Source organism: Hippocampus comes, unplaced genomic scaffold (genome assembly GCF_001891065.2).
Source record: "Hippocampus comes isolate QL1 unplaced genomic scaffold, H_comes_QL1_v1.1 scaffold85, whole genome shotgun sequence".
Classification (NCBI taxonomy): Eukaryota; Metazoa; Chordata; class Actinopteri; order Syngnathiformes; family Syngnathidae; genus Hippocampus; species Hippocampus comes.
The window spans coordinates 1,535,870-1,553,870 of NW_017805540.1; the positions used below are offsets into that span (position 1 = coordinate 1,535,870).

General features: G+C 40.9%; 2 protein-coding genes and 1 long non-coding RNA gene across 3 annotated transcripts in view; all 3 read left to right on the plus strand.

Moving 5' to 3' along the window:
- LOC109521171 (laminin subunit alpha-3-like) overlaps positions 1 to 1,740 on the plus strand; it is a 52,621-nt gene extending 50,881 nt beyond the window's left edge. The window contains exons 72-74 of the mRNA XM_019878831.1: positions 346 to 439; positions 525 to 644; positions 1,275 to 1,740. Coding sequence (XP_019734390.1) covers positions 346 to 439; positions 525 to 644; positions 1,275 to 1,420 — 360 coding nt within the window. The 3' untranslated portion in view covers positions 1,421 to 1,740. The remainder of the gene's footprint in view (positions 1 to 345; positions 440 to 524; positions 645 to 1,274) is intronic.
- Positions 1,741 to 3,348: 1,608 nt separating this feature from the next.
- Positions 3,349 to 12,553, plus strand: LOC109521375 (tetratricopeptide repeat protein 39C-like). The gene is made up of 14 exons (XM_019879211.1): positions 3,349 to 4,002; positions 6,473 to 6,521; positions 6,977 to 7,105; positions 7,656 to 7,770; positions 7,881 to 8,268; positions 9,251 to 9,419; positions 9,510 to 9,603; positions 10,165 to 10,272; positions 10,339 to 10,448; positions 10,548 to 10,671; positions 10,742 to 10,839; positions 10,915 to 11,019; positions 12,057 to 12,095; positions 12,172 to 12,553. The coding sequence occupies exons 1-14, from the start codon at positions 3,866 to 3,868 to the stop codon at positions 12,259 to 12,261; spliced, it is 1,755 nt and encodes a 584-aa protein (XP_019734770.1). The 5' UTR covers positions 3,349 to 3,865; the 3' UTR covers positions 12,262 to 12,553.
- Positions 12,554 to 13,287: 734 nt separating this feature from the next.
- LOC109521152 (uncharacterized) lies at positions 13,288 to 15,106 on the plus strand. The gene is made up of 4 exons (XR_002169299.1): positions 13,288 to 13,392; positions 13,468 to 13,572; positions 14,610 to 14,648; positions 14,725 to 15,106. It is a non-coding gene; the product is annotated as an uncharacterized LOC109521152 (long non-coding RNA).
- The last annotated feature ends 2,895 nt before the right edge of the window (positions 15,107 to 18,001 follow it).

Sequence of the window (18,001 nt, forward strand, 5' to 3'; positions counted from 1 at the left end):
ATGTGATCATCTGCAGCCAGTGATGGCCTAGCGGGCGTGTCATAACTAATTAACATGTTGAGTCGTGTGTCTTACCCTCCATGGCAGAGGCTCCGTCGAACCCCTGAGACCGACTTACCGAACCCCTGGGGTTCGATCGAACCCAGATAAAGAACCATTGCGCTAGGACCTGTTTTGTCCAATTTGGGAGGTTTTTATTTGCTTTTTTTTTTTTTTTTTAATGGCTATCATTGAAAGAGTTTAAAATATGAAATACTGTACATGTTGAATAATTTTGTTGTTTTTTTGCAACTTCAAGTTTTATTTTTTTTATTTTTTAAAATGTATTTATTTTATTTTTTTCAGGTGGTGGCCCTAGTGAACAATGGCAAAGGGGAGTTCATGGCATCCGTACGTCCAAAAACCACACTCTGCGATGGAACTTTTCATAAAATTTCTGGTAAAATGCGATCTTCACCATACTTGGATTTATTCCCTATAAACATTTCTACGTGCATAGACCACTTTTCATCCGAATCTTGCAGTCATCAAGAGGAAGAATGTTGTGCAACTGCACGTGGACACAGTGGACACATACAAGATCGGACCGCCATCTTCCACTGCCACTCTGACCAAATATCCCCTCTATGTGGGGGGCGCTCCTGGTGAGTGCCTGTCTACTTTTCAAAGCATTTCCACAATGTGGACAAACGTATTGGGTCATCTGTGTGCCTGAATGTAGGATAGAAGAAGTTCTGCAGTTCTCTTGTACAGTAGAAAAACTCCCATTCTCCTGGTTTATCTGGGGGATTTTTTTTGTGAGGTCAGAGCAGTGTTAGAAAAAAAAATATGCCATGGGATGAAAAGTGATTGTTTGATAAAGCATACAGCATATGTCTGACACCCCATTAACATAAACATTTTAAAAAATGAGAAAAAGGGACATACGTGTTTTCTTACAGGACAGTGACGATATGATAATTTATTTAACAGGTAACATAAATGTAAACAAACGATTGGATGGTATTGTCAGTTAGGGTTTTTCTAAGTATTTCCACACCAAACACATCAAAACGTGAGTTTTTGGACCTCGCTTTTTTGAGCACTGGGAACCAAAAAAAAAAGTCCTTTTCTCAAATTGTTCCCACGAAGTTGGAAGCGTCCAATGCAGCACGTTTCAATGCCCAACGCAGCACATTTCAATCCTTTTACCTATGCGGTCTCTTTCACACAGTTAAACGAAAAGCCCGTGATGAATTGAAATGCTTCACATGAGTTTACCGCTTTCTACACAGAAGAGATATCATTGCTGCGGACGCCGCCCGTCACCGCGTCCTTTGTGGGCTGCATCCAGGACATGAAGATCAACGGCGAGTCTGTCATGTTCGCCAGATTGCCCTCGGTGGTCGGGCCTGTCAACCTCAAGGAATGTCCAGGCTGAAGCACAACTGCAGCATTAATTTTTTTTTTTGGCCAAAACTTGGGACCACCTCCAAACAACGATGTGCAATCTGTTACCAAGAGGACAGGGAATGTTTTTGTGTCACTATGTATATATATGGTGAGGTGTGTGTGTGTATGGATGTATTTATTTTAAAATAATGTACAGCACCAACTCATCAATGCATCTACTTTTTATTTTATTTCTTTTGTGGATGGGTGGTTGCAGAAAGGAGAGTATGTATGTACAGTGCAGTACATAACACAGCACTTTAAGATCATTTCTGACATACATATATATATATATATATACACACACACACCAGTATATGTGTATGTGTATGTATATATATATATACAGTATATGTGTGTGCGTGTGCGTGTGTGTGTGTGTGTGTGTGGAGATGGAAAATGATTGGACCTAAATATGTATGCATCAATACTTTGCAGTTGATGGTGCTCGCTACCATTTGGCATGTTTGATTCCCTATTGCATTTTTAAGGTCCCCACAAAGGCCAAGAAATCACATTTATGACCGCGGTTTCCATTTTTATGCATTCCTTTTGCATGCATTCTTCCGAGTGGTTCTCAATGTGGTTTACAGTGGACAACAGCGTGTCCTGAGTTAAGTATAGTTGAAGACTGAAAATGGAACAATACACACCCCAAAAAGATATTGATGCATGATTCAGACAGTGTTTACATCTGAGTGCAAAAGAGAAAAAAAGGTGAAAATAAATTCATTACAATTGGATTTTTTGGGATTAATTTAAAAATTGCATTCCTGTTTTGTAACCACTGGTTTGTAAAGCATTTTGTAATATCGCCAATTAAATTACTTCATAAATTATTTCTGAAATCTCTGTGCCTTTCTTATGTTCATCTGAAATTAATAACCCTGGTTGATGCAAGGACACTTGGTGGAGTTTTCTCCCGGGGAAATCCATCAACCTATCTTTTAGATCCAATTATCACATCACTTTAAAAACATTTGATGGATTCTTTGAGGAACAGATTTTAAATATAGTCAATTGCTCTCTTCAGACAGGTGTCTTCCCTGCCACCTGTTACATGGTGGTGGTGAAACGCCTTCTAAAGAAAAGCAGTTTGGATCCCAGCGTTTTAAAGAAGTACAGACCTGTATCCAATTTACCGTTTTTAAGTAACATTTTAGAGAAACATAATATTTCTCCAATTCAATCATTTTTTTACATACAAATAATATTTTCGGGAAATATCAGTCTGATTTTAGGAAGAACCATAGTACAGTGAAAGCTCTTTTAAATATTTTAAATGATACCAGGTGTAATGTAGACACTTGGTCTTGCTGCTACTGGATCTAATCAATGCTTTTGATACGGTAGTTCACCACATTTTATTAAACAGACTCACAGACAGATGTTTCTTTCTAATTTTGGATACCTGTTCCTCCAGAGTCCATGAAATTAAATGTGGGGTTCCCCAAGGTTCAATTTTAGACCCAATACTTTTGAATCTTTCCATGCTTCCCCATGAAACAAATGTGTGCTTCAAGGCACACAAAAACATGGATGAACAGGTTAATTAACTGCCATATCGTGGAAGAGCATTTAATTGATACAGTGGAAACCCCATACTCGCGTGTCAGTCTTCATGGATTCACCTCTTCACGTATTTTTTTTAATTTTTTTTTATTATTTTTCTTTTTTTTGTAATTTATTATAAATAAATTTAATGCACACATTTCACTGCATTTATAATGTGCGTCAATTATATGCAGACTGCGCTCCTGTACAATTTATAATTTATTTTTTTATTCCTCATCGTATAATTTCACGTTGTTTGGGAGGGAATCATTGTATTAAACAAGCACGTCTTGAGTGACGTCTTCCAACCAAAACCACGCCCACTCGGATGGTACATTTAAAAGCTTGCACGTAATAATGAGAGTAATCAAAGTGCACGCCAAGTATTCTTTTATTGTACATTTCTATATGTGCTTCATACTTTGTATATCCTCCGATGTTCATCAGTGAGTAAAAGATGTGACGTCGTATAATCAAGGTTACTTTACGTACAGTCAATAGGGATCACCACAAATGCTACCGTAGTTGTCCAAATTCCAACAATACGTCAAGGCACCACACTTCCTGCACTGCCACTGACTGGAACACAAACCGGCAGCTGCGCTGAGTGTCGACCGTCGACCCGGTCAGAGGCGACTGAAAGCGGCATCTTAACGTCACCAGAGACCGATAACTGTTTACTGACAAGGCAGTAGTCGTACAAAATCGACATGGACACGTCTGCTCGGAACTGCGCCACTGGCTGAGATTGTATTGCCTGGAAGTAAAGTGAGCAGACAGCGCGCGCGCAGCCCTGCCTTGCCGCCGCAATCCAAGCAAGCAGCCTCTCGCAGCCACACTCGGCCTAGCGCCACAGCAGACCCGGTGTTGGCCAACTTCAATGGCGGCTCCGACGGAAGCCGCCGTGGAAGACGACGAAAGGGAGCCTTTCGACGACGCCGAGCTGGCGCTGAAAGGCATCAACATGCTTCTGAATAATGGCTTCAAGGAGAGCGACAAGCTTTTCAGAGCGTACAGGTGAGCGTCTGTTGCCACGATGCCAGCCGTATCCATTCAAGTCACTGCCTGCTTCCGTTGTTGTGTTACGTGTTGCATTTTTCGTTACGTTTCCTGCCTGTAGATGACACCGCTTACAAGATGAGTACGTCGAGATGTTACCTTTGCTTGTGTAACTAGTGTCTGACAATTGTCTGTTACAGTACAGTGGACAGAGACTGGCGCGGCCGATGAATAGCGAAGAATAATTGACACCGATTACAACTGCATTTAAAAACATAAAATAAAAAATAAAATAAAATCTTGAATAAGCAGGTACAGTAAATCCCTCTCGGGGACTTTATGTTCCAGAACACAACCCCAATAAGTCAAATCCACGATATAGAAATACACTATTATTGTTGTTCTTGTCAATATTGTAATTATTATTAATGTTATCACATTTACGGCTCTTTTAACTTTTTTAAGCTCTTTAAAGGGGAAGCCAAGTTAAAATTATATTTTTACAATATGTGATATGCCCTCCCCCTCCACAATAATCTGACACTAGGGGTGTTCTGACTGATATTAGATCAATATCCAATATCACTAACGGATCAGGACAGCCCTGCTAAACAAGGCATTCTGATTAACATTGTGTTTGTGGAATATGAATGAAGCAGAAAAAAGGTCTGATAACGACCCATCACGGCTCATCTGATTTCTGAGTTTGGCCGCTTGATGTTCGCAAGATGAATTGTTGTATTGGCTTTGCCCACAGTTTGTTCAACAGCTCTGATCTCAGCTTCAAAATAGTTTTCCCGTAGACAGCTGTCTGGTCTTCATGTTTGCTTAGCAGCAAATGCTGTTTTCACAGGTAAAACCCAAAGCCAAAAACAAGCACTATCTAATGTTTAAGCAATCAATCTAAAAGACAACATTTGAGCTACTAGAAACACCCACCGGTCACGTTCCAATACTTTTGCTCACTTGACAAGTGGGTAGCTTCAAACAAAAGGTGCTCTGCATCTCGATTTTAAATACCATGAAATAAAAGCTGCACTTCTCAACTTTTTTCTCAGATGCATCTGTTGATCTGAAAGCCTAAAGAACAGCCGTTCCAATACTTTTGGAGTGGACTTTTCAAAAGGCTCCCTGCGCTTCAGGTGTCTGCTTGTTGCGCTTGTCTCCTTGCAAAAGAAGTCATCCGCCCCGTGTAACCGTATTATAATTTCCCCTTATTCACCAGTTCCTTTGCAACATTCAGTTCCTGACTTCATAGCTCGCCATCACTGTCAGGCTCGTCTGTCGCAGCGCCATCTGACAGGTCACAAGAAGACACGTTTGTTTTGTTCAAAGAGCCTCCAGCGAATGTTCACACACCAGCGTTGAACTGATGATGTTCAAACAGCCCCGTGACTGCCAAAACATCCGTATCCACACAATAATCATCTTGTCTGCTTTTTCTCGTTGCATGCTTTGCCGTACGTGAGCAGCCAAGCATTTTTAAATGAATTCATTTAGTGCATCTGAGGAAACTGTATTCCACATGTGTGTGTCTGCTGTTGTGCTCGTTCAGAGTTAGTATTTAAAAAACTAGCTTAAGGCTTTTTTTTTTTCTCATAGTATTATTGTTTTTTTTTTTTGCCCCTCAACCCGAGGTGTGTGGGTGGTTTTTACCTTGAAGTGAATGACACACAAAGCAAGTAACTGGGGCATAGGTCACTATTTCAGGAAATGCAGGACCGGCAATTTAATGTTCCTTATTAGCTTTCCGGTTACCGGTACTTATTAGACTTGTCTTGATCCAATCATGCGATCAGAAATCAGGGCCAATCTCATGATTTTCAGCTGATCAGCGTTGGCTGCAAAAGATCAGATTTGTAAATTGTCTTAATTTCTAAAGTCGAGAGTGTTTTTTTTTTTAAATTTGAAACACTACTGACTTACAGTCATACAAAAAGTCATGTTGGGATAGCTTTTTTTTTCTTTCTTCATAAATTAAGCCAATTAAGACAAGCACTTTTTTCCCTTCGTAATGCATTGCCATGGTATCGGATCGAGACTTGGTGTCGGCAGATACTTAAAAAGAAATAACTCTTACTCAGACTTAGGTGCATAAAAATACGATCGACACGTCTCTACCATTTATATTCTCCCAAGATCCTAAAAGCTGAAAAAAGTAGCATTCTGGGTATATATTTTTAAGTACAGTCATCCCTTGTTTTTCGTGGTTAATGGTGACCAGAAAATATCCAAATATTTTTACAAATACCACCTCTTGGGCTTAAATCTATCAAATAAAAACGAGACAGCAGTAGTAATTGCGCCACATGCCCGCGTACGATCACGACGCAACCTTCATGTGTGTCCCTAGTTCCCTTGGAAAGTCATATGTCGTGTCCCTCTGTAAATCAGTGTTAAACACTGTTGATTGTGTCAAGTCGAGGCAAAATGGAATGCGGTTCTGTGATTCATTGATGTTTTTGTTTTGTTTTTTTTGGCCCCACAGGAACCACAGTCCTCTCATGAGCTTCGGTGCTAGTTTTGTCAGTTTTCTGGTGAGTCAACGCCACACGCATACAAGTTGCTTACTTTTTGTGGGTTAAATTAGTCAGAGCGTTTCAGTAAGTACATCCTGTACATAATTGTTGCAGCGAATGGTTATTCATTGTTTGTTTATTTAGTCCTAGGTTTGTCTTTTGTTTTTTCAAGTGCAGTCTGCCAAGTCAAATTCCTGTGATCGATTCCAACGTGACAGAGTCACGTTTAGTTACGGCAGTGCTGTTGCTTCTCGTGCAAATGTCTCCTCATACAACTACATTGGGGCTAATAAGTATTGGGCAACTTAAAAATGTGCAAGTTCAAGTTGTGTGAAACCAACCCTTAAACCAGGATTACAATGTTTTGGGTCACTTTCACTGAGCACTTCCTTCATGTGGAATCGCATTGACATTTTTCCCCAAAAATGTAAACCCGAATTCTGTCTTTGACTTAGTTTGATTTTGCTGTGTAGAATGCCATGATGACTTTTGAAGAGGAGAAGATGCAGCAGGCGTCAGAAGACCTCAAAACAACAGAGAGGTTGTGCGAAAGCGAAAATGCCGGCGTCTTCCAAACCCTGAAAAACAAGATGAAGCGCTCTGTGAGTCGGGACTGTTGAAATATAAGGGGACATATTTTGTTTTATTTTTCTCTCTGTAAAAATGATGTCCTGAAAGCTTTTGTCAAAATACCCAAAGGAGCCCAAATTACAGCACACTGAAATCACACTCACTGAAATTAGCCCCTTTTTAGGGGTCAGCCCTGTGCAATGTGAGCGGCTTTTATTCTGTCCCATGTTAGAATGAGTCTTGACTTTTGGAAAAAATGAGGACAGATTCGGAATCAGCGCAACAACATCATCGAGAAAAATTTACTTATATCTGATTGGAAAAAATTAAAATACAGTAAGCATTTGGGGACAAGTGTCATTGTTAGTTGCAGACCTAAATAAATATTGACTTGTTTGTTGAATTTTATACTTGCTGGGTGGGCGGGACTATTTGTATACAAGTCATTAAAAAGTCAATCTTCCATAATGTGCCTGCCTTAAGGGAAAGCAAAAGTGATTCTTAAACGTTGCCAGTTGTCTCGTGTGTGTGTGTGTTTGCCCTTCTGGTTTGAACATTGCGAATTATTTCTGATGTGAGCAGACGGACTCTCGGAGGTCAGCGGTGGCCGCCGTGGAACGACTCCAGAGGCAGATCATCATTGCCGACTGCCAGGTTTACCTCGCCGTGCTAGCTTTCTCCAAACAAGAACTTTCTGGTAAATCCGAGGGGGGTGGGGGGATATTTACAGACCAATTAAACTGATTTGTGACTGTGAGGAACTCCAAGTGATATTTGAATCCCATGTTCCTCTTTCACACTCCACAGGATACATCAAAGGAGGATGGATCCTCCGTAAAGCCTGGAAAGTTTACGACAAATGTTACAGTGACATCACGCAGCTGCAGGAGTGCAGCAGCAGCAGCAGCAGCAGCAGGAGGAGGAGACAAGCGTCCGAGCAGCAGGCCTCATCGTCGCCGCCCTGCGCCGCGTTGAGCCCTTCCCAGCGGCTGGACGTCGTTGGCGCCGAAGACCTGGACCGGATTAAAGGTTCGGTCAGCTTTGGCTATGGCCTCTTCCACCTATGCATCTCCATGGTGCCACCGCACCTCCTCAAGATCGTCAACCTGCTGGGCTTCCCCGGCGACCGTCTCCAAGGACTGTCGGCGCTGGCCTACGCCAGCGAGAGCAAAGATATGAAGGCCCCCTTAGCCACGTGAGTGTGTGAGTGACTGTTTGTGCATCTGGATTGCAGCAGTTACCATGGATAGTCAGCGGGGCTAAGAGCTGGGTGATTTGGCAAAAAAAAAAAAACAAAACAAATACATTTCTGAAGAGATATTTCACATTGTACAATTTTGTATTTATTACTTATTTTAAATATTGTTTTTAAAATGCCAGTATCTGTACTGAAAAGTGAAAAACCGAGAGTAATTCAACTTTAGTCACATCAAGTATTGTAAATAAAAAAACTTTAAAAACATGAACAGAAAAAAAAACAATTACTCAGCATTACAGCAAATATCAAATGTCCCAAACAACATTTGCTGTGTGAACAGAGGCTTTAAAGGAGAGCCTCGCATTGTAAATTTAAATAAGAGTCACACCGTGTGACTCTTATTTAAATTAAATTTACCTGTTGTCAGGCACATTTCCGCCATGTTTAATTGAGGAAATACGCTCACATGTAATCACTGCGACTGACCTGAAATTCATTGCGATTGCTCATCAAAAATTCGTTCCAGCTCCAGCAGGACCTCTACAATGGTTGAACAAGTGGGATTTGGACCAAGTATTTAGGGAAAAATATAGCTATGGGAAAATGAAGATTCAAATTTGCTTCATGAACCAATTGTTGTTTTTTTAATCCTCTGGATAGCACTGTTGATTTAAAGAAAGGTGTTTAAGAAATGGTAAATCAGTTTGCTCTCAGCCCTATGATGAACAGAGTGCCATCTAAAGGACTCAATAAACACAACAGCTGGTTCATGAAGCATCCTGAAGTCTCATTTGGCGATCACTAAAATGATATGCTTTTAAAGGAGACTTACGCTAATGTCCTGGCAGTAAAGACTATTTTTATGTGTTCAGCCTTGGCGGACGTCTATGCACTACTGACTGATTTTGTTTGCCTCTTTTTAGCCCAAGTGTGATGTTATTTTTGCTGACTTTCTGTATTCTTATATGTCCTGCAACAGCTTGGCCCTCCTGTGGTACCACACAGTAGTGCAGCCCTTCTTCGCCCTGGATGACAGCGACACCCACTCGGGCCTGGCGGAGGCCAAAGCCATTCTTCGACAGAGAGAGACCACTTACCCCAACTCGTCGCTCTTCATGTTCTTTAAAGGCAGAGTCCAACGTCTTGAGGTGAGCCCCTGTCTGTAGCCCAACACACAAGCACCCTCACGCGCAACATTGTGTCACAAACGCTTCACGGGACTTGTCGTTTGTGCGCAGAGCCAGATGAGCGCCGCCTTGACGTCCTTCAACAGCGCTTTACAGCTGGCCTCGGAGCAGAGGGAGATCCAGCATGTGTGTTTGTATGAAATTGGTAAGGTTTTGTCACGGTCGATAAACTTCATTCTTACATGTACACACGTGAACAAAATACTGGATACCCCTCTGTTAATGAAAGAAAAGCCCAGAGTGGTCACAGAAATAACTTGAATCTGACAGACGTAATAATAAATGAAAATGACGCTCTTGGTTTCCTAATTCTAGAACACTGGTTCTTAACCTGGGTTCAATCGAACCCTAGGGGTTCGGTGAATCAGTCTGAGGGGTTCGACGGAGCCTCTGCCATGGAAGTTCAGACATACCCGACTCAAGATGTCAATTAGTTTTGACACGCCCGCTTAGCCATCGCTGGCTGCAGATGATCACATTAATGATCCAATCAGTGCTGCGGTAAATTTAGTTCGCTCAGTAGTCACCATGTGATACAATTTTAAAAAAGCTACACTTATGCCATGTAATTTTGTTTTTTTTTTTGTTTTTTTTTTGGCTGTCCCGTGTGGTTGGCTACACGGGACTGTAGCCAACCACCCTAGTAGTTAGTAGAAGTTGCAGTCAGTGCATTTGGCTTTTCATCCTTCTGTTGTATGTTTTCTAGGGTGGTGCAACATGATCGAGCTGAACTACTCGGAGGCGTTCAAGGCCTTTGAGCGTCTGAAGAACGAGTCTCGCTGGTCGCAGTGCTACTATGCATATTTGACTGCAGGTACCAACCCTGCTTGTGTCCCACATTGTTTGAATAGGGTCCGAGTAATTTTTTTTTTTTTTTCAGTTTGTCAAGGAGCCATGGGTGACCTGCAGGGGGCCTCGGGAGTTTTCAATGATGTCCAAAAATTGTTTAAACGCAAGAACAATCAAATAGAGCTGTTCTCCATGAAGAAAGTGAGTGGACTTAATGCACTGTATCGACCAATGTTTTTTTTATATATGGCAGCGTAAAATTCTGATGACTGATTAATCGGCCGATGAATTTTGTGCCAGGCTGAGAAGCTGAGGATGCCCAGTCTGTCCAAAGAACTGTGCATCCTCTCCATCATTGAGATTCTTTATCTGTGGAAAGCTCTCTGCAACTGCTCCACCAGCAAATTGCACACAATGATGCAAGGTACCACGCTAACCTTTGATAGTCATCTGCAGTTTGTTGTTTAAAAAAAAAAAAAAATGTATTTCTGTAGTCCTGCAGGCTATTGACGACGCCTCCTGCGCAGGGCTGAAAAACCTGCTCTTGGGAACTGTAAACAAATGCCTGCATAACAAGAAAGATGCTATTCAGGTATTCACATCACTGTTGATGATTATCATAATACAATCCAAATACAAAGCTCATTTTGGAACTTTATGTTTGCAGTATTTCCAGGTGGCCTTGCGCGATGAGATGGGCCTGCTGAGCAACTCGTACGTGCAGCCTTACGCCTGCTACGAACTGGGCTGCATGCTCCTCAACGACACCGAGGTAGGTAGAAAACTGTTGACTGATAAACTGTGAGAACATTTTAATGATTAGTTTTACCTTTTTTTTTTTTCTTTGCAAACATCCCTGATTTCTAGCCTTCAGTAGCGGACAGAGTCCCCCTCCCTATGCTTCACTCTTGAAGCCTCTTGCATCAGGATCAAGTTCTTGAGTTGAGACTGTCAGTATGTACAAGAGTTAGAGCCTCGTACATACTGACAAGTCAAATCAAACCAGCGTGAAATAATGTTTATGTAATAGTGTAAAATTGCACAAAAAAAAATTGTTGGTTCCAGTCGTCAAATGGAAAAATATTTCTTTAAATGCAAGGTAGCTTTATTTATATACAGCGCATTTCAAAGAGACTCAATATGCTTTACAAAATTATATGTGCATTTAAAAGTATTTACAAATAAAACTAAAGACAAGTAAAAACTAAGAAATAAAATGTATGATGAATTTTCCTTTATATTTTCAAACATTGCAGTTGTGGACACATCTATTTGTGACTCAGCATTGTCTGTGTTTAAAATTGATTTGATAACCCTTCTAAAAAAAAAACTCAATTTAACAGTCCCACCACAATTGAATATTTACTTTTGTCTTATGCATGGTTAATATTTGTAGTATTCAAAATGAATAATTAATGTATGGGGGATTTTACATTATTTATTTATTTTGAGCAATACATCAATTTTCAACACCGCCAATCCTGAAGAGGGTCGCGGGAGTTGCTGTTGGCTGTTCCAGCTGACTTTGGGCGAAAGGCAGACTACACCCTGAAATGGTCGCCAGTCAGTCCCAGGGCACATACAAAGCCAAAAGACCATTCACACCCGCATTCAATAAGTGGGAACCGATCCCACGCTGCCCGCACACAAGCCAGGCGTGTGTACCACTATACTATCAGCGACGTTACCGCTAATCGTGATTGTAATACCCTCTGTGGTACTCCAAATTTATTTTATGTGAACCCATCATGTCAGTGCCTCGCGTTGGATTATATTCTAAGGTGACTTTTTTTTCTTTTCCCTCCATAGTCTGCAGCCAAAGGCCACGCGTTGATGCTTCAGGCGAAGGTATAACGATGTGTCGTAGCTACCAGGGGATTGTCCCGCATGCTGTTGGTTCTGACGCACATTTTGTCTTTTGCAGGAGGACTATGCAGGCTATGATTTTGAGAACAGGCTTCACGTACGGATCCATTCGGCTCTCGCCTTCATGCGAGCTGCGGCTCAACCTTGAAGCGTGTTGCCTTTAGCAGGGAAAAAAAAAGCCAAACAATAAGACCGTTTTAGGCCCAAGTGTTTGAAGTATTTGTTTTTGTGGCGTAATTTTGAACCTTATTCTGTGGTTTGCATGGAAAAGGTTTACTGATCTTTGCAATACACTGCACATTTTTCCCCCATGTGGAAATGTTTTGCACGTCTTTGAGAATTTTTTACAGTTCACATGCACAACTGTACTCTTTGCTGTGAACAAGATCCTCTTAGATAGTGTTTTAAGATATTAAAATTATTTTTATTGGACACTTTAATGAGTTGTGATCTTTTGGTTTCCGATGCAGTGTTTGTTCAGGGCGGAAAATTAGACCAGAAAGACCAAATAACTCAAGAGTGTTCATGACCTACCTGGTAGTCGAATGGTTAGTGTATCAGCGTTGCAGGGTTCGAATCTGGCTCCGGCCTTCCTGTCTGTTCTCAAAAATGTGTGTGGCTGTGCATTTTCTGATCCTTTCCTCCGCACAACTACTCGTGCTCACACTCGCCAAGGAACAATTCACAAAACGCCTGACTCTACATGGTCGTTTTTTTCGGACAAAAACGCCTTACGATACATGGTTGTTTTTTTCGGCCAAAAACGCCTTCGTATACATGGTCGTTTTTTTTCGGCTAAAACGCCTTGCTATACATGGTCGTTTTTTTCAGCCCAAAACGCCTTACGATACATGGTGGGTTTTTTTTCGGCTAAAAATGCCTTGCGATACATGGTCGTTTTTTTCGACCCAAAATGGCTGACGATACATGGTTGTTTTTTCGATCCAAAACGCCGAACTATACATGCTCGTTTTTTTCGGCCCAAAACAGCTTACGATACATCGTCATTTTTTTCGGCCCAAAACGACTTCCTAAACATGGTCGTTTTTTTCGGCCCAGAACTCCTTTGCGTACATGGTCGTTTTTTTCGGCCCAAAACGGCTGACGATACATGGTCGTTTTTTTCGGCTAAAAACACCTTACTATACATGGTCGTTTTTTTCAAAAATGTATTTCTGTAGTCCTGCAGGCTATTGACGACGCCTCCTGCGCAGGGCTGAAAAACCTGCTCTTGGGAACTGTAAACAAATGCCTGCATAACAAGAAAGATGCTATTCAGGTATTCACATCACTGTTGATGATTATCATAATACAATCCAAATACAAAGCTCATTTTGGAACTTTATGTTTGCAGTATTTCCAGGTGGCCTTGCGCGATGAGATGGGCCTGCTGAGCAACTCGTACGTGCAGCCTTACGCCTGCTACGAACTGGGCTGCATGCTCCTCAACGACACCGAGGTAGGTAGAAAACTGTTGACTGATAAACTGTGAGAACATTTTAATGATTAGTTTTACCTTTTTTTTTTTTCTTTGCAAACATCCCTGATTTCAAGCCTTCAGTAGCGGACAGAGTCCCCCTCCCTATGCTTCACTCTTGAAGCCTCTTGCATCAGGATCAAGTTCTTGAGTTGAGACTGTCAGTATGTACAAGAGTTAGAGCCTCGTACATACTGACAAGTCAAATCAAACCAGCGTGAAATAATGTTTATGTAATAGTGTAAAATTGCACAAAAAAAAATTGTTGGTTCCAGTCGTCAAATGGAAAAATATTTCTTTAAATGCAAGGTAGCTTTATTTATATACAGCGCATTTCAAAGAGACTCAATATGCTTTACAAAATTATATGTGCATTTAAAAGTATTTACAAATAAAACTAAAGACAAGTAAAAACTAAGAAATAAAATGTATGATGAATTTTCCTTTATATTTTCAAACATTGCAGTTGTGGACACATCTATTTGTGACTCAGCATTGTCTGTGTTTAAAATTGATTTGATAACCCTTCTAAAAAAAAAACTCAATTTAACAGTCCCACCACAATTGAATATTTACTTTTGTCTTATGCATGGTTAATATTTGTAGTATTCAAAATGAATAATTAATGTATGGGGGATTTTACATTATTTATTTATTTTGAGCAATACATCAATTTTCAACACCGCCAATCCTGAAGAGGGTCGCGGGAGTTGCTGTTGGCTGTTCCAGCTGACTTTGGGCGAAAGGCAGACTACACCCTGAAATGGTCGCCAGTCAGTCCCAGGGCACATACAAAGCCAAAAGACCATTCACACCCGCATTCAATAAGTGGGAACCGATCCCACGCTGCCCGCACACAAGCCAGGCGTGTGTACCACTATACTATCAGCGACGTTACCGCTAATCGTGATTGTAATACCCTCTGTGGTACTCCAAATCTATTTTATGTGAACCCATCATGTCAGTGCCTCGCGTTGGATTATATTCTAAGGTGACTTTTTTTTCTTTTCCCTCCATAGTCTGCAGCCAAAGGCCACGCGTTGATGCTTCAGGCGAAGGTATAACGATGTGTCGTAGCTACCAGGGGATTGTCCCGCATGCTGTTGGTTCTGACGCACATTTTGTCTTTTGCAGGAGGACTATGCAGGCTATGATTTTGAGAACAGGCTTCACGTACGGATCCATTCGGCTCTCGCCTTCATGCGAGCTGCGGCTCAACCTTGAAGCGTGTTGCCTTTAGCAGGGAAAAAAAAAGCCAAACAATAAGACCGTTTTAGGCCCAAGTGTTTGAAGTATTTGTTTTTGTGGCGTAATTTTGAACCTTATTCTGTGGTTTGCATGGAAAAGGTTTACTGATCTTTGCAATACACTGCACATTTTTCCCCCATGTGGAAATGTTTTGCACGTCTTTGAGAATTTTTTACAGTTCACATGCACAACTGTACTCTTTGCTGTGAACAAGATCCTCTTAGATAGTGTTTTAAGATATTAAAATTATTTTTATTGGACACTTTAATGAGTTGTGATCTTTTGGTTTCCGATGCAGTGTTTGTTCAGGGCGGAAAATTAGACCAGAAAGACCAAATAACTCAAGAGTGTTCATGACCTACCTGGTAGTCGAATGGTTAGTGTATCAGCGTTGCAGGGTTCGAATCTGGCTCCGGCCTTCCTGTCTGTTCTCAAAAATGTGTGTGGCTGTGCATTTTCTGATCCTTTCCTCCGCACAACTACTCGTGCTCACACTCGCCAAGGAACAATTCACAAAACGCCTGACTCTACATGGTCGTTTTTTTCGGACAAAAACGCCTTACGATACATGGTTGTTTTTTTCGGCCAAAAACGCCTTCGTATACATGGTCGTTTTTTTCGGCTAAAAACACCTTACTATACATGGTCGTTTTTTTCGGCTAAAAACACCTTACTATACATGGTCGTTTTTTTCGGCTAAAAACACCTTACTATACATGGTCGTTTTTTTCGGCTAAAAACACCTTACTATACATGGTCGTTTTTTTCGGCTAAAAACACCTTACTATACATGGTCGTTTTTTTCGGCTAAAAACACCTTACTATACATGGTCGTTTTTTTCGGCTAAAAACACCTTACTATACATGGTCGTTTTTTTCGGCTAAAAACACCTTACTATACATGGTCGTTTTTTTCGGCTAAAAACACCTTACTATACATGGTCGTTTTTTTCGGCTAAAAACACCTTACTATACATGGTCGTTTTTTTCGGCTAAAAACACCTTACTATACATGGTCGTTTTTTTCGGCTAAAAACACCTTACTATACATGGTCGTTTTTTTCGGCTAAAACGCCTTGCTATACATGGTCGTTTTTTTCAGCCCAAAACGCCTTACGATACATGGTGGGTTTTTTTTCGGCTAAAAATGCCTTGCGATACATGGTCGTTTTTTTCGACCCAAAATGGCTGACGATACATGGTTGTTTTTTCGATCCAAAACGCCGAACTATACATGCTCGTTTTTTTCGGCCCAAAACAGCTTACGATACATCGTCATTTTTTTCGGCCCAAAACGACTTCCTAAACATGGTCGTTTTTTTCGGCCCAGAACTCCTTTGCGTACATGGTCGTTTTTTTCGGCCCAAAACGGCTGACGATACATGGTCGTTTTTTTCGGCTAAAAACACTTTACTATACATGGTCGTTTTTTTCGGCCAAAAACGCCTTCGTATACATGGTCGTTTTTTTCGGCTAAAAACACCTTACTATACATGGTCGTTTTTTTCGGCCCAAAACGGCTTACGATACATAATTTTTTTCGGCCCAAAACGGCTTACGATACAATGTTATTTTTTTCGGCCCAAAATGCCTTACTATCCATGGTCGTTTTTATTTTTGGCCCAAAACACCTTACTATACATGGTCGTTATTTTTGGCCCAAAATGCCTTACTATATATACATGGTGGGTTTTTAGGCTAAAAACGCCTTGTGATACATGGTTGGTTTTTTTCGGCCCAAAATCCCTTACTATACATGGTCGTTTTTTTCGTTCCAAAACGCCTTGCTATACATGGTGGGTTTTTTCGCTAAAAACGCCTTGCTATACATGGTCGTTTTTTTCGACCCAAAACGCCTTACTATACATGGTTGTTTTTTTTGGCCCAAAACGCCTTACTCGACATGGTCGTTTTTTTCGGCTAAAAACGCCTGACTATACATGGTTGTTTTTTTCGGCCCAAAACACCTTACTGTGCATGGTCGTTTTTGCGTGTTTTTTTCAGCCCAAAACGCCTTACTATACATGGTCGTTTTTTTTCCGTCTAAAAACGCCTTACTATAAATGGTCGTTTTTTTCGGCTAAAAACGCCTTACTGTACATGGTCGTTTTCTTCGGCTAAAAACGCCTGACAATACATGGTCGTTTTTTTCGGCCCAAAACGGCTTCCTATATATGGTGGGTTTTTTCGGCTAAAAACGCCTTGCGATACATACTGTAGTTGTTTTTTTTCGGCCCAAAACGCCTTCCTATACATGGTCGTTTTTTTCGGCCCAAAACGCCTTTGCATACTTGGTCGTTTTTTTCGGCTAAAAACGCCTTACTATACATGGTCGTTTGGGGCCTTTTTTTCAGCCCAAAACGCCTTACTCTACATGGTCGATTTTTCCGGCCAAAAACGCCTGACATACATGGTGTTTTTTTTCGCCCCAAAACGCCTTCCTATACATGGTCTTTTTTTTCGGACAAAAACGCCTGAGTATACCTGGTCGTTTTTTGTGGCTCAAAATGCCTTACTATACATGGCGGGTTTTTTGTCTAAAAACGCCTTGCAATACATGGTTGTTTTTTTCGGCCCAAAATGCCTTACTTTACATGATCGTTTTTTTCGGCCCAAAACGCCTTTGCATACATGTTCGTTTTTTTTGGCTAAAAATGCCTTACTTTACATGGTCGTTTTTTTTCGTCTAAAAACGCCTTACTATCCTGTACATGGTCGTTTTTTTTTTCGGCTAAAAACGCCTTGCTATACATGGTCGTTATTTTCGGCTAAAAACGCCTTACTATTCATGGTCTTTTTTTTTTTTTTTTGCCCACACCATAAAAACAAAGTACCTTTATAATGAATAGCATCAAAATTATATATTTATAACATTAGTTGTCATGGCAACCAATATGTCGCTCTTTCTCGATTTGATTCTCACTGGTATAATTGACAGCACGCAATCACTTTCACCGGCCCCGGTGAGGCAAGCTGCCTCTCGTTCTACTGTAGCTTGAGGGCTTGAATGTTCTTGAGCATCATTTTCCTGGGAGGCCAAATCTTCTTCTTTAACTTTGTGTAGAATGTCTGGGTGTTTTAAAGCACATTCCTTACACTCTGTTCTTTTCTTGCAAAACTTACTAATATGACCCATAGCCAAGCATCCGAAGCACAAGCCTTT